This window comes from Onychostoma macrolepis, chromosome 10 (assembly GCF_012432095.1).
Source record: "Onychostoma macrolepis isolate SWU-2019 chromosome 10, ASM1243209v1, whole genome shotgun sequence".
NCBI lineage: Eukaryota > Metazoa > Chordata > Actinopteri > Cypriniformes > Cyprinidae > Onychostoma > Onychostoma macrolepis.
In genome coordinates, this window is record NC_081164.1 from 4,948,078 (window position 1) to 4,964,264 (window position 16,187).

General features: G+C 35.4%; 1 protein-coding gene across 6 annotated transcripts; it reads left to right on the top strand.

The window, feature by feature from the left end:
- Window positions 1–2,132: 2,132 nt before the first annotated feature.
- Window positions 2,133–15,964, top strand: nln (neurolysin (metallopeptidase M3 family)). Of its 6 annotated transcripts, none has more exons than XM_058788306.1 (13): window positions 2,133–2,271; window positions 2,783–3,039; window positions 3,127–3,275; window positions 5,668–5,772; window positions 6,804–6,906; window positions 6,986–7,146; window positions 7,309–7,444; window positions 8,744–9,110; window positions 10,620–10,821; window positions 10,942–11,128; window positions 12,168–12,296; window positions 14,887–15,023; window positions 15,622–15,964. In XM_058788306.1, exons 1-13 carry the CDS (start codon window positions 2,231–2,233, stop codon window positions 15,775–15,777), a joined length of 2,130 nt encoding a protein of 709 aa, XP_058644289.1. In that variant the 5' UTR covers window positions 2,133–2,230; the 3' UTR covers window positions 15,778–15,964. The 6 variants fall into 6 exon arrangements, with proteins under 6 accessions (XP_058644289.1, XP_058644291.1, XP_058644294.1 ...); XM_058788308.1 differs by having other exon boundaries at window positions 2,798–3,039; XM_058788310.1 differs by having other exon boundaries at window positions 2,140–2,271; window positions 2,849–3,039.
- Window positions 15,965–16,187: the final 223 nt, after the last annotated feature.

Consider the following 16,187-nt stretch of genomic DNA (forward strand, 5'->3'; position numbering starts at 1 on the left):
AATAGAATTGTTTGGGAAGAATATGTAGCATGTATGGCGTAAAAAGAAAACAGCAACATGAAAACATCATCCCAACAGTGGTGGATGGAGCATCATGATTTGAGCTGCTTTGCTGCCTCTGGACCTGGACCACCTGCCATTGTGGAGGGGAAAATGAATTCCCAAGTTTATCAGGATATCCTATAGGATAATCTCAAGGTGGCTGCCCACAAGCTGAAGCTCAGAAGAGCAGGATAATAACCCTAAACAGTGACGTAAATCCACTACAGAATGGCTTTGGAGACATAAAATCCTCGTTTTGGAGCGGCCCGGTCAAGCCCAGACCTCAAACCAACAGAGATGCTGTGGAATGACCTCAAGAGAGCCATTCAGCAGATGTATATGAGTGAGCTGAAGCAGTTCTGTAAGGAAGAAAGGTCCAGAATTACCCCTGGATGCTGTGCAGGTTTATACACAGCTACAGGAAACACTTGCTTGAGGTTATTGCTGCCAAAGCTGGTTCAGCCAGTTATTAAAGCACTGTTTCACTTACTTTTCCATCATTACCTTGTATGTTTAATGGGTGTGTTCAATAAAGACATGAAAGATCATGACTCTTTGTGTTAGAAATATTGTGTTTGTTGATATTTGTGACTTCGGTGAAGATCAGATCACATTTCATGACCAATTTAAGCAGAAAACCAAGAAACTGAAAATGGTTCACTTACTTTTTTTTGCCACTGTATATATGTGTAATGTGTGTAAAATAATATACATTAATGAAGTAATAATATCAAGAAATAAAATAAAGATAAATATATTATTAATTTATATAAATAATAAGAATAATGAAATTAAATAAAATGACATACCAATAATTATTTGTGTGTGTGTGTGTGTGTGTTTTATTTCATTTAATTATAATAATCTTAACTGACTCAAATTTAATTATTACCTCTATATAATATAAATATATAAATAATATGTGTGTGTGTGTGTGTGCACTTGGATGGGTTAAATGCAGAGCACAAATTCCGAGAATGGGACACCATACCTGGCTACACATCACATCCTTTCCTTTATTTCTATCTTTTGCTGTAGTGTGTCAGTAGGAAATATCAGTTTACATTTCCAGACATTCATTTTGCCATTAATTGTAATAATCCAGTGACAACAGCCTGTGCTCCACACAGAGATCTGATCTGATCCTCATCAGTCTGTCTGGAATGACATGAAGAAACAGAACAAACTGAGACGGACTAAATCCAGAAGAACTGTGGCAACGTCTCCAAGACGCTTCAAGAAACCTGCAAAGCTCTCTGAGAAACTATGCACAAGTGCACCGAGGGCAAAACCTGCTTTAAACGCAAAGGATGGTCACACCAAATATTGATCTAATTCAGTTAATAGAAGCTAATTGATCAAGAAAATCAATTTATGACATTATTTTGTAAAACTTTTAACAGTACCATAGCTTTGCAGGTTTTTTTTAAGCATCTTGGAGACGTTGCCACAGGTCTTCTGGATTTAGTTTTTCTGTCATAAAATAATATACACATTTATGGAATAGTAACATCAATACATTAAATAATATTAGTATTTATAATATTCTTTATTTGTATAAACAATGTAAATAATAAAATGAAATAATTATATATTATGTGTCTGTGTCCCCTATTATATATGAAATAATAACAGAATAATACATAATAATATCAATAAATGAAATAACTTTTAATGTTTTACATATGTTGTCCATGTCATTTTTCATGTATATTTTCATGTTTATAATTGATTTATTTTTGGTTACAGGGTTAAAAAAAAAGAAATAGGAAATAATCACTGATCTATCTAAACAACAGTAAATCACATAAAAATTCGCTTAAAATAATTTATCCTGTTTTAATTAAATTGAAAGGAAATGAAAGGAACCCTTCTTTTGAAGTAGTTTTTCGTGTAAAATGGAGAGGAAAAATCATGTCACCGTTATCTGTTTAATATTCATAAGCCAATCTTTCACCGCATTCATTAATTCGCCAGCTGACTAGCTCCCGCCTACCAGCGTCTACCTTGTAGCCAATCAGAATGCTCTGTCTGGAGAACGTCAGGTTACGCAATTAATATTCACACTCCAATCCTTCATCGTAGTAGTATAGTAATAGTAGTAGTAGTATTGGTATAACAGTCGAGTGTGACGGTAGGAGTTGCATCCCAATTTTGCTCGTTGCACGTATGAAACTATAGGCATGCGATGTTTATCCTCGGCATTTCTGTGACCCGAGCGCTTAGAAGGTATTGTGAATCCTGTTATTTAACACACTTTATGCTGTGTATGTTGTTTGACTGGGGTGCCATTATTACTACTGTACTATTAACCAGCTGCATGAACCTGACTGGGCTCTCATAGACAAATTATAAACGCTCAGACTCACTCGGTCTTACCTTACAAATCGTTAGTATGAGAGGATATCTGGTTTTAGTCGGGTTATCTCATTAGCTTCTCTGAAGACTAGGCAATGCAACTGGCAGATGTGAAGTAGTGTAAGTGTAGCACAAGCAGATCAGGTTCGCATTCCCTATTTTGAAAGACATGTGAAAGTGCCCATCGTTAGCACGGAAAACATCCACAGCATGCAGCCCCGCACAGCACTCAGGTTTCTCTTCTTTCAGTATTATGTATACAGTAATGAGTAGCTTTTCTTTTTCTAAAGTTACGAGAAGCTACATACAAGTGCACATGCAATGCATGCAGGCACATTTTTGCACAGTGGTCAGTCTCTGGCTCTTTCTTTAAACATGGCAGAATCATTTTATCCAGCTCAAAGCTCAAGATGACACTTCAGAATGGATCAGTCATATCCGCCCACAGCTGTTCCAGCACAGCTGACAAGAACAGCACCCTGCGCTGGGACCTGACCCCAGAAGAGATCAGACATCAGACACAGAGACTGATCCAGCGGATAAAGCAAGCCTATGATGCAGTGGGCTCGGTGGACATCGGGAAGGTGTGCTTCGAGAATACACTGCAAGCCATTGCAGATGCAAAAGCAGATTATACCGGTGAGTGGTGGAATAATAACATATATACTGTGTGAATGTTAAGCTGTTTTTGTGTTGTCTTATTCACTGTTCTGTACTCTGTTTCAGCTTCACGGCATGTGTTGGACTTTCCTCAGTATGTCTCTCCATGTAAAGAGGTGAGATCGGCGAGCACCGAGGCTGATAAACGCCTGTCGGATTTCGATGTGGAAGTGAGCATGAGGGTGGACGTGTTTCAGAGACTTATAGCTCTGCAGGTACCACACTCTAAACCACAGAATAATTCTAATTATTCGGAAGAATTTTGCTAATGTGCAGTCGTCCATTTAATTTAATTTTTATTTAATCTGTATTATCCTTCTGTACTATTTTTATTTTATTCTATTACTTTTATTTTATTTTACTCATAGTACTGTGAAAAGAGAGCAGGCTGAATTATTTTGATTTTACTGAATGCTGAATGGATGATTTTACGTCACCCATTTGATTGCCACAGCTTAACGCATTAGAGAATGTGCACTAACCTCTAGCCCTCCATCCGAATATGTGTTCTCTCTACTATTTAGTATGCAAAAAGCACTATGTCAAATGATTAGGATGTCTAAATATGCAGTGCTCATGCAACAGTATGCAAACAGTCCCTGGATGATTCTTTATGGGACAATTCGTCCAAAAATAAAAAAATGTTCTCATTTATGCACCATCATGTCATTCCAAACCTATAGGACTTTTGTATGCAATTGAAGATTTTTTATTTTTATTTTTTTCATGTCAGTTGAAAATCCATTCTATTACTATTTTCAAAGTTCATAAAGGCATCGTAAAAGAATAATAACAGCAGCTCAAACCCGACCTATTGTAACAAGACTTCAATAAACCTCATTGTTTCTTGTGTTAAGTACACACGTTTGAATCTGTTTGAATGTGCTCTGTGCAAATACGTTGATCATTGTTTATAATATAATATAAAATATAAACATCTAAACTTTATATGTGAATAAAAGCCTAAATTATATCTGTTCTTCAAATACAGCTATTGTGTTTTTTCAGTAGACTTGCCCTACATCTAAATATAAATACATTTGTGCTCTATAGTTGTTGAAAACAAAAAACAGTATTTGATAATGTGAGACAAATAGTATATCTGAATTCATAGTATTCATGAAATAGCAGGCGGAAAGTACCTGTATGACAGAATGATGGATAAAGGACGACGGTGTTTTATTCATACTATGTAGAACATACTTTTTTAATTTGTTTCAAACCAAATGTAGTACTCTACCAGACAGTATGTGATTTTGGTCGAAGATTTGGATTAAAAACACTTTTTTGTTGTTTTGGTTTAATAGACTTTTAATGGAGGGACAGAAATCTCTCAGGTTTAATTTAAATTATCTTTATTTGAGTTTTGAAGATGAATAAATGAATTGATTTGATTTGATTTGATTTTGCCTCAAGTTTCAAGTCAAATGTAGCACCTTTAAGACAGTATGCGATACTGTACACAGTTGTGATGTAATAAACTTTAAATAGAGCGACAGAAATCTCTCAAGTTTCATTAAAAATATCTTCATTTGTATTTGTAAGATGAGTGAATCTTATGGTTTGGAACAAACTAATTCGTTTTTTTCCATTCAAGTTCATTTAAATCAGTAGTTTTAAATGTTAAAACTAGTGCTGTCAAACGATTAATTGCATCCAAAATAAACGTTTTTGTTTGCATAATATATATGTGTGTGTACTGTGTATATTTATTATGTATATATAAATACACAAACATGCAATTTTAAGAAAAATATGTTACGTTTATATATTAAATATATTTATATATTATATACATTATATAAATATAAATATATACATGTAAACACATGTAAATATTTTCAAAATATATGTTGTATGTGTGTGTATTTATATATACATACATAATAAATATACACAGTACACACACATATATTATGTAAACAAAACCTTTTATTTTGGATGCAATTAATCGTTTGACAGCACTAGTTAAAACCCTTTTAATATCAACTGCTTATTACATGATTTAGTGGGTGATTGTCTTGAATGAATGATTATGTGTTGTTGTTTTATGACTGGAGGTCATTACTATGAAGTCATATCTGGTCATTAATATCTGTCAGCACTCATCATTGGAGAACTTAATCTCTGGGTCCTAAAAAGTCATCTGGCAAGTTGGCTGCCAGGTCCAGTTTTATAGGGGTGACCCATAAAATGAGGCATTTGGCAGTGTTGGCCGAGCCCATTGAGGCTTTGCCCAAAACAGATTCATATTGCTGATTTGCACATTAAAATTTGATCATTTGAGTGGAGATCTGTCTTTGGAGTGAGCAGGACGCTATTTTCTGCGGTTCTACTCTAATTTGACGAGGCTGTCCTCTCTCCAGGGCATTTATTGCCTGTCTAATGGAGCTGTAATTAAATGATCGCACCATTTCTTCTGAAGGCCAGCATGGTTTGTCCTTGTTGTGACCCTGTGGAAGACTCCATTCACAGGAAAGCATGTGACGCGAGTACAGTGTCGGGCCCATGTAGTGCAGGTCTGGCCTGGCGTCAGAGCCGCAGCAGTAAACATAACTACAGGCATTCACAGTGCGTGCCTCAGCATTTCCCACTTTATCTTTATAGGAAAAACAATCCGGTGATTTATTGCCCGAGTCGGAGAGATTCCTGGGACGACTCATAAAAGTAGGGAAACGGAACGGATTGCACTTGTCCAAGGATATACAAGAAGTAGGTACCTTACTACCGAACTTTGTTGTATAATGGGCTTTTTATAGAAATGGACACCAAAGCATCTGCTTCTAAAAACAGCCCCCCTCATATATAAAATATTTGTTTATACAAATAAATAATATCATTTTAAGATATAATAATGATATTAAAATGATAAATGTAAATCTAAATTAATACATTTGAATTAATTTAAACAAGTAAATGTTTATAACTTTGCAGGGTTTCTGTGGGTCTTAAAAAGTCATAATTTGTTCTTTCTCAAATTAAGGTCTAAAAAGGAAAGTCTTAAATTCATAAAGTCAAGGCATTAAATGTGGCATGTACTGCAAATAATGTATATCTTCCTCGATTGTTGTCAAATATCAAAAATCCTTAAATCAAGATGCATATATTTGAGATGCAAACTGAACATATGAAGTCTTGTTTTATGAGAAATGTAACAAAATTAAGTTTTTTCATTTTAAATTTAAATTTAATTTTAATTTTAATTAAGCGTTTAAGCTTTAAACAATAACACCCATTTGCCAGTGGGGCATAAATATATATTAATATATATATATTTTTTTTACTCCATTGGCATATATTTTTTTCTTGTTTTAATCATAAACTCAATTTATTTTGATCAATTCAACAAGAAGACTTCTTATCTTATGTCATTTTGCTTCTCAAGTAAATGCATCTAAGAATCTGGAAAACCAGACAAAAGTAGTATGAAGAATATCACTTTGTATTGTACCTCTGAAATATTGCTAATATAAGACATTTACAGTCTTAGAGAGACCATATTGTATTCCATTTAATTCATTTTTTTTAAAGAGTCTTACATTTACCAACATAAAATCTCCAGAAACTGTAAAATCTCTTGTGTTTAGCCAGTGAAAAGATGAAAAATTTGTCAGGGCAAGTACAATTTTGAACTTTTGGCCTCACTGAGCAAGCAGAAAAATCCTTACTGTTGAGTCCTAGAAAATGTCAAATAAAATCTAGTTATTGATTATTGCTCTTGATGCTTTGTCATTTTTACTCAGGAAATCAAGTCGATCTCTAAGCAAATAAGTGAACTCTCCATTGATTTCAACCAAAATCTGAATGAAGAAAATACGATGCTGTTGTTCTCGCAACAAGAGCTTGGTAAGCATGTTTATCTATAGTATAACTTCCGTTTTAGTGAATTCATCTTGTACACAGTTTTCCTCCTTCCTTTCTCAAGTGGGTCTTGCAGAAAGCTACGTGAACGGTCTTGAGAAAACAGAAGATGGGCGGTATAAAGTCACCCTTGCGTATCCGCACTACTTCCCTCTGATGAAAAGATGTCATGTTCCCGAAACTAGGAGGAAGATGGAGATGGCCTTTCACAGCAGGTGCAAAGATGTAGGTTCAACTCGTGCATGCTTTTAATCAGACTTTGCATTCAGTTAAGCTTTGGAGGTTCAGCGTAACTGGAATGAATAAATTGCTGTTGAAACTGTCATGGAAATTAATCCTAAAAGTCACGTTCTAGTTGCGCTGTTAACGTTTTCTCAATGTTTCCAGGTGAACACTGCTATCCTGGAACAGCTGATTGAGTTGAGGGCAAGGCTGGCCAAACTCCTGGGCTTCAGCAGTCATGCCAATTATGTGCTGGAAATGACCATGGCCAAAAATTCAGAGAATGTGGCACAATTTCTGAGTATGTTTCTTCTCTTTTTGTTTGGTTCTTTCTGTTCAGGATCAGCGCTTGCATTGAGGCACGCACAGGTTAAGTCTGGAGTGACGGGCCGTTTGGTGACCACTGTCATCATGTTCTGTTGTTACAGTGACATGACAGTTTTGTGATGCCGTCATCTGTCTGTGGTGTTGCAGAGACTCACCTCATGGATATCGTTTATGACTTTTCATTTATTTTTATAAGCATATAATGACAGATACAATATTATGGGCAATTTTACTGATGCTGATGTACAATACATACAGTATCTCACAAAATTGTAGTCCGTTATTTATTCCAAATTACATGACAAAAATTGCAATTAGTAACATAATCCATTACATTACACATTTTTGGTAATCTAATAAAACTACTTTTAGATTACTTTAACACAACTCGTTTAACACATTGATTTAAATAGCATAATATTGTACCATACTGATATTAAAATGCTAAGAAAATATATTCCATTTGTTGTTATTAACAACATAAAGTGAATTAAGCATTACATCATGTCAAGGTTTCCCAAACTGGGGTTTGTGAAGGAACTGCAGGGGGTTTGTGAGTTTAATGAAAAGCTAATAATTAAGTCATAAAAATGTAAAATTAAAATAAATGCTTTTAAAATAACTTGAATCAAAATAAAACACTTACAAAAAAATGAAATATTTTGTTTACCTGCATGTCACGTAGGCATTTTAGAAAGGAAAATTAAAACAAAATGAAAACTAATTAGGGAGAATCAATAAAGTGATTAATTTATTGCTATTGTGTGAATATGTGTAATCAAGTAATCAATAAAAAAGTAACTGTAGTCTGATTACGAGTATTTTTATTTTATGTGATTTAATCTAATTACGAGTACTTAATTTTTGGAATCTGATTACGTAATCCAGATTACATTACAATCAGTTACTACCCAGCACTGTATACAAATATACATGTACACTATAAAAGACTAATATATAGGCTTTAGCCAACTAGTAGTTTCATTTATTTTTAAAATCAATGAAATTGTTTTTGAATTCAGTAAAAATTTTATATAATACATTTTTGTTTGATTTCAGCAATTTTGTAGATATTGGCATCAGCATCGGCCATAATAAACCATATTGGTTGATGAGCAGACAAAATCGCTGAAATTAAGTAAATTATTTTACTGTTTTGGGAGCAACAACATTAGGCTGGTGCTCATAGTGTTTTAGCTCATTGCTGTATGCTGCAGTTTTGCTTCTGTCTACATGATAGTTATGTAACCTAAATGTTTTTGGTGCTCAATAGATGAGTTGTATAAGAGGTTGAGACCAGTGGGCGAGCAGGAGCGGCAGTACCTGCTGTCACTCAAACATGCGGACTGTGAGAGGCGGGGCTTGGAGTTTGATGGACAGCTCCATGCGTGGGACATGCCCTACTACATGAACCAAGTGGAACAAGTGAAGTTTGCGGTGGATAAGGACAAACTGATCGAGTACTTCCCTCTGGAGGTGGTGACCGAGGGTCTGCTGAACATCTATCAGGATCTGTTGGGTCTGAGGTTCCAGCAGATGGAGGATGCTCACATGTGGCACGACAGCGTCAAACTCTACTCCGTACTGGACTCTGTGACTGGAGAGGAGATCGGACAGTTTTACTTGGACTTGCATCCCAGGTAAACCATTCAAGACATTCATAAAAAGTCATGTGGTGCAACCAACATGCAGGAAAAAAAGGAAATAATATTATAAAGAGGAGACCCTCTTGACTGTCTATCAAGCCTTTTAAAATATCAGACAATTTGACCTTTTTATGAGAAGGCAATGTTCAGTTATAGAAAGTCATGTGGTGCAACTCCTAAAAAATGAGCTATGAAAAAAAAACACATAAATATATATATTTTTAAAAATCTTGAAAAATGTTAAAATTTAAAAAAAGATTAAAATGTATTAAAGGTGTATCATAAAACACGTTATATATAATTGACCCATAATCAGCCAGTGTTGTTATTGTTAACTAAAACTATTAAAGATAATTTTAACCATGTTAATTAAAATAAAGCTGAAATAAAATATAATATTAGATAAAAAAAAAAAAAAAAAAAAAAAAATGTTGCTGTCATGAATCTGTTTCATGGACTTCCATCTGCTAGCCACCAGAGATCGCTCTTCCATTACATTGACTTTCACGCCACACAGACCGTTACATATCACCCTGGACTGCATTTCCCATCATCCATTGCAAGTACACACAGCTGTCACCAATTACACGCTCACCTGAATGCTATTACACCCTCTATATAACACCTTCTCAGATCGTTCTTAAACTGCCGAGTATTGTTCTGCATTTATCACTCGTCTCATAGTGTTAGCTGCTTTACCGAGCCTTTCCGTGTTTCTGTTTAGTCTCTAGTATTGTTCGGCGTTTTTCACTCTCCAAGTGTTAGCTGCTTTGCAGAGCCATTTCGAGTTTTCATAGTTTAGTCTAATCTTGTTATTACCTGTTTTCTGATTCCTGCCTGTGTTTCTTGGATTAACCCTTGTCTCGCCGTTCGGACTCTGTTTGTACCACGTCTGGACTTTTGCTTGTGGTATTTAATTGGACTACCCCTCTTCTCAAGCCCTCTGGATATTGTTCGCCGATCGTGGACCCACACTTGCCTTAGGATTACTCTTTGTCTTGCCTGTGTTATACCTGTTTGCCACTGTTTGAACCGTACCTGTTATGACCACGTCTCTGTCTAATAAAAGCCTGCAAATGGATCCGCACGTCTCACGTCTCGTTCGCCCTGTTACAGATGCTTTGGCAACTAAAATAAGATTAATTCAAGTTGCAGTGAATAAAATAATTAAAGCTAAATAGAAATATAAAATGAGAAGCACATAACAAAATTTATCAAATTTAAACTAAAATGAAAATACAAAAATAAAAGCTCTTTCAAAATATTACTATAAGTACTATACTAGTACATAACTAATACTAAATTAACACTAAAACCAGCCTGGAAATCCATGCTGATCTAAACTAACAGGGTTTGTTAACTTAAACTACCCCAATGCATTTCTCTTAAGAGTTTGCAGATGAAATCTGATGAATACTTCTCTAAGCAACTGGCTTATTGGCATTTGATGTAATGACCAGATATAGTCCTGATCCAGATTTATTGGTCTGTTTTACTCTTCAGGGAGGGTAAGTATGGTCATGCTGCATGCTTTGGGCTCCAGCCAGGATGTGTTGGGCCTGATGGGAAACGTAGGATGCCTGTAGCTGCCATGGTGGCCAACTTCACAAAACCTACAAGCAATTGGCCCTCCCTCCTGCAGCACCATGAGGTGGAGACCTTCTTCCATGAGTTTGGACATGTCATGCATGAGCTCTGCTCCCGGGTACGTCAATATTGTCACACATAAAGAAGGTCCAAAAGAGACCACACTGAATGAAAAGCATTAAGCAATGTAAGTGGTGGTAGCAGATGTGATTTTCTGTGTCACCCTGCATTGCTCCAGGCCCGCTACGCAGAGTTCAGTGGGACGCAGGTGGAGACTGATTTTGTGGAGGTGCCGTCTCAAATGCTGGAGAACTGGGTTTGGGAGAAGGAGCCACTCAGGAGGATGTCCCGCCACTACAAAGATGGCAGCCCGATCCCAGACGGTCTGCTGGATAAACTCATTGCATCTAGAGTGGCCAACACAGGTCAGATTGACCCCACATACATAATTATCTATGTAATATATGTGTTCTAAAAAATGTGTTGAGCTTTGAATAAGTAACATATATAGGCCTTCCATCACATTTGAAATTAAATTCAGTTTTAAAGGTTAGATTTATCAACCTATTTAGTGTAATGTTTGGCCAGTGCTGTTTCATTTGGGTTTTACAGTATATTGGTGACCAAAGTGGTATTGGCCAGTAGCCAATTAGTTATTTTTTTTAATCACCATTGATTGAATTATGCCAATATTAAACGCATATATGTTATTTTCTGAGCTTTTTATCTTTATGTAATTTTGAGGGTTAGTTTGCTTAGTCATTACAATGTCACAATGCAAAAATATCATAATGGTCTTCCTTTTCTTAATACAAAAAAAATATTTTCTTTTTTATTTCTATTGATTTTAGCAAGACAATCTTTTCTGCTATCATTTTATGTTTTGATGCCTGATTTCAATGTATTTTTTTTTTACGAAGTACACTCACTCAGGGACTTGTTTAGTAAGATTTTACCAGAAAAGATTTTAGATTTTTCATCATATGTCAATTTTAAAAGTCTTGTATGATTTTAACGTCTGTAGTTTTGTGTTTGCTTGGTTTTTATTTTGTGTTTATGTAACTCTTGTATTATTCCAACTCAGTTTTTGCCATGAAGATAGCCGTAGGTACTGACTTGGCAATAAAAATAAATAACTACTACTATTACGGAACCCTGTGGGGGAAGAAAACATACAAACATGTACAGATTTGTAAAAGAAAAGTGGTTATTGGCCTTGTTATAAAATATTGGTTATTGATATTGGCCAAAACTTAAAAGTCTCTGTTTCATTATTGTAACCAGTCAATTCCTTTAGTAACAGTAACAGTTACACTCACAACACTTAATTACTGAAACATTCTTCTGAGATACTGACAGTTTTTGCTATTACTTTAAAAATATGCACTAGATATTTGTGGTAAAGTCATAATTCACACAAAAAGTATTGTTTTTTCAAACATGTTTGTATGTCCTTGTCCACAGGTCTGATGAACCTCAGGCAGATTGTTCTCAGTAAAGCTGACCAGACGCTCCACGCTAAAGACAGAGCGGATACTGCAGCCGAGTTCGCCAGGCACAGCAAAGACATCCTGGGAATCCCTGCCACACCAGGTCATAAACGCATACGCAGACTCAGCACGCTTATGACACCTCAACTATGAGCACATTAACACTTCAACAATTACTACTCAGCATTCAGCAGCTTGCTGTGAACATTGTCACTCACTCATTTCACATGCAAAGAAGTTAGAGCTCATCTGCATATAGAAATCTCACACAGAATGTGTTTCTGGAGTCCACTGCACTGCCTTTCCATTCTTTTTCTATGTAAACATGCACTAGATCAACACACAGTGTTCTAAACATTTTTTTAAAAGAACAACTATGTTTTTGCATCTGACACAAGACCGTAGGGGTATAAATCGGAGGGTTTGTCACGATATGATATCGATTCTCATACCCAGCGATACAATATTTGCCGATTCCTCAAAAAATTCTACGATACGATTTCAATTCAGGAAAATGTTGATCAATTTATCGATATTATGATATTATGTATCTATTTTAAACAACCATCTACATTTTTATTAACTCACAAATGCAACCAAAATATATAACTTGAACATTTATCTGAAATTTTCACATCCTGTACCTCAATTGGGACATTCACAACAAAAAAATGCCTACAAATAAAAATAAATAATTGGAATTAAACACAGCGCTCGACAACTCCGTTCCATCAATTGTCCCGTGCGTCTTTTACAAAATTTGAAATGTGTCTTGAAAATTTGGACAGTGCCAAAATAAGGTGCCTATTTATACTACAGGTATCGATATTTTACGCGTGGCATCGATACATCGTGTTGGTAGACATTTGATCGATGTATTGATCGATCCATATCGATGGAACGTTACACCCCTACGAGACGTGGTGGAATAAAAAAAAAGCAAAGTCTAGAGATATTTTTTAAAGTTCCAAGTAAACGGCCACAGAATCTTGTGTATTTTTCGCAATCTACTGCACTGCTTTTCTAAAGGATTTCTTCTTAAAGAAGATAATCAAGTTTAAAGAAAAGGCATCTATAGACCTTGCCTTTTTTCGTTCCACTGCTGTGCGTCTCGCATTTCTAAACACAAAAGCACATTCTTTGTGAACATCCCCTTAAAGGTACAGAAGTCAAACCTATCTGTTTAAGACTAAAAGTCTGGCAGAATGTGTTTGACCACTGTGCTTACATCTTTTGCAGTGTCTCACACGATTCTTCTTCATAAATATGACACAGCATTATAAAAACATGATGATCAAGCCAAAAAAAAAAAAAAAACATCTCTTGAACTTACTTTTTTCATTTTAAACACAAAAATGCATTCCGTGTGAACAACCCTTTATAGAAGCAAAATCCGTCTGTTTAATTTAGGGCTGCCTCCTAATAGTCGACTAACCGTTAGTCGACCAAAATTTTATTTAAAAAATCCACAGGCGAAGTCACGCAGTCCGTGACGGACAGATCGTTAACGGCTGATCTTTGTGGTAATACAGTACTCAGGCAGGACATCCAAATGCTTGCCTATCATTCACCGACCTCAAATATGGCTTATCTTCTGAAATATGTAAGTATTAGCAACTTTACATGGTCACTTAATCTAATGTTAACCTAGAGAAATGTGCGCTGTTCAAGTGTCTGTGTGGACAGTGGAAGCTGAACATTAGTGCTCACTGCAGGACAGATGGAGGCGCCTGTGCACTCACTTGCACTTAAAATACTCCCTCGTTTTCGGTCATACCAATGCGATAAGAGTAATATATCTTTTGAATCTGTAAAGACTCTACATTTATTTGTGTGCACTCACAATAACAACAAAACACTGCGCTTTTGTAAAATAATGAAAGCAAACAGGATGCGCTTTCTGCCGTCTTGGTCTCTGAAAACTTGAGCACGATATGAGAGCAATAATCACAGATATGAAAACATATCTATAGAGAGCGAAATGTCTACTTTCAAATGGACCAATTTAAATGGAAAACAAATATTCTCTGATCATGTAATCCGCGTGAAACATGTATGCGTGTCCACTACTGCGGAGATGACGAGTCAGTGTCGCCGACTTCATCTCTTAAACCAAAAACAAAGAAAGCACTAGTGTATTAATACATTATTAAAATGTTAATGCAGCCTCCTTACTGTTTTTCCCTGATACATTCATAATCATTCACTTCTGTGGTGCGCTGTGGCAAGCTTGAGCGCTTATTAGCTATGTAGGCAAGGCTCATTATAATGATTTAAATGGTTTATTAATAAATGTGTGATTAGTCGACTAATGCTTAAAATGAACGACTACTAGTCGACCAGAAAAATCTTTATTCGAGGGCAGCCCTAGTTTAATTCTACAAGTCATAGAGAGGATGGAAAACGGTCAAAAAAACTAAATTCTGACTGTTACATAAATAAAGTGACACAAAAACTGCACAAACTTTTACTACATGCAGTGAAAAGTGTGGTTTCATAGCTAAAGGCTTTATTTTTGTATTTATTTAATGTTATTTAAAAGATGCTATGACATGAAATAAATGTTACTAATGTTTGTTCCTAATATGTTTATAATAAATAATTTTAATAGTAATTTTTAAAGCAAAAGACTTGTGTAATCAGCTCTTTAACGTTAATTTCATGTTTACAGTATTTCCACTTGTTCTCTGCAGGCACAAATATGACGGCTAGTTTCAGTCATTTAGCCGGAGGATATGACGGTCAGTACTACAGCTACCTCTGGAGTGAAGTCTACTCCATGGACATCTTCTTCAGTCGCTTCAAAAAGGAAGGAATCTTGAATCCAAAGGTTTGAGAATTGCTATTTTACTTTTTTTCCTTATTGAGCATGAATAAACATTTGATTCACATTTTTTGTGTCATAATGGCAAAGCGCATTTAATAGAGAACCATCATCAAGAACTGTCACAATAGCAGAAGATAGTTAGCACATGACTGATTTACCAGTGCTACTACATTCATATTTCCATTTATGGCATGTAGCAGACTCTTATCAAGAGTGACGCACATGTTAGTTCATTATGTGGAACTGCTGCGATCAGCAGATGGCAGTCATGTGAATCTGAGTGATTATCTGCTAAGAATAGACAAATATTATTTATAATAACACATTCCACAGATATTATTAATCTAATTAAACTATTAATCCAATTGTTATGCAAACGAGAGTGTGTGTCATAGTTAGTCATATTATTGTTGAAGGATGAGTCTGCACTGTGTTTAGAAGAAGTTGATTACACAGAGTACTTAGATTTGACTAGAACAATGCATGTTTTAAAAATCCCAGTTATAAATAACACCATCTGGTCATTATTTAATCATCTTTTTTATGATCACGTGTCATGTTGTCATCTATATGAACGTGTATGTGTGTATTTGACACACAGGTGGGCAGGGAATACAGGCGTGTGGTTCTGGAAGCCGGAGGTTCAGTGGACGGCATGGATATGTTAAAGACGTTCCTGGGTCGAGAACCCTGCCAGGACGCGTTTTTTCAGTGTAAAGGACTCACACAAACTATTACAGATCAAAACTCGCATTGACTTTGGACTGTGAACTACAGGAAATTAACTTATGAATTTACAGTAACAATGACACATCTGTCATTAGTTCTCGTTCTAATTTTACTTACAGTGTTATGTAGAATGAAATGTTATGTTTTTGTTTTGTTTGTCAAGCCTCATACCTTGTCAGTGTTTTGTTGATGTCATAATCAAATACAAATTTTAATAAACGTAAATATTTGCTTTTATGCAACTGCATTATCTTGGCCTCTTCATTTTTCAAATATGCACTAATAAAATACAATACTAGTTATATATAAGGGAAATGACAATGTTATGTGCAAGTATGTACCTCCATAATTTTAACGGATTTGGAACGCAAGCAACATATTGTTATGTAAATAAGTATGTAAATTCATTAGTAATATGGTACTACACGCATGTTATTA

Bases quoted from the DNA above. Each gene is read 5' to 3' on its own strand.
- nln (XM_058788306.1), top strand. From the start codon at position 2,231: ATGTTTATCCTCGGCATTTCTGTGACCCGAGCGCTTAGAAG. The intron at 2,272-2,782 runs GTATTGTGAATC...TAAACATGGCAG, and splicing joins GTGACCCGAGCGCTTAGAAG to AATCATTTTATCCAGCTCAA. The intron at 12,297-14,886 runs GTCATAAACGCA...TGTTCTCTGCAG, and splicing joins GGGAATCCCTGCCACACCAG to GCACAAATATGACGGCTAGT.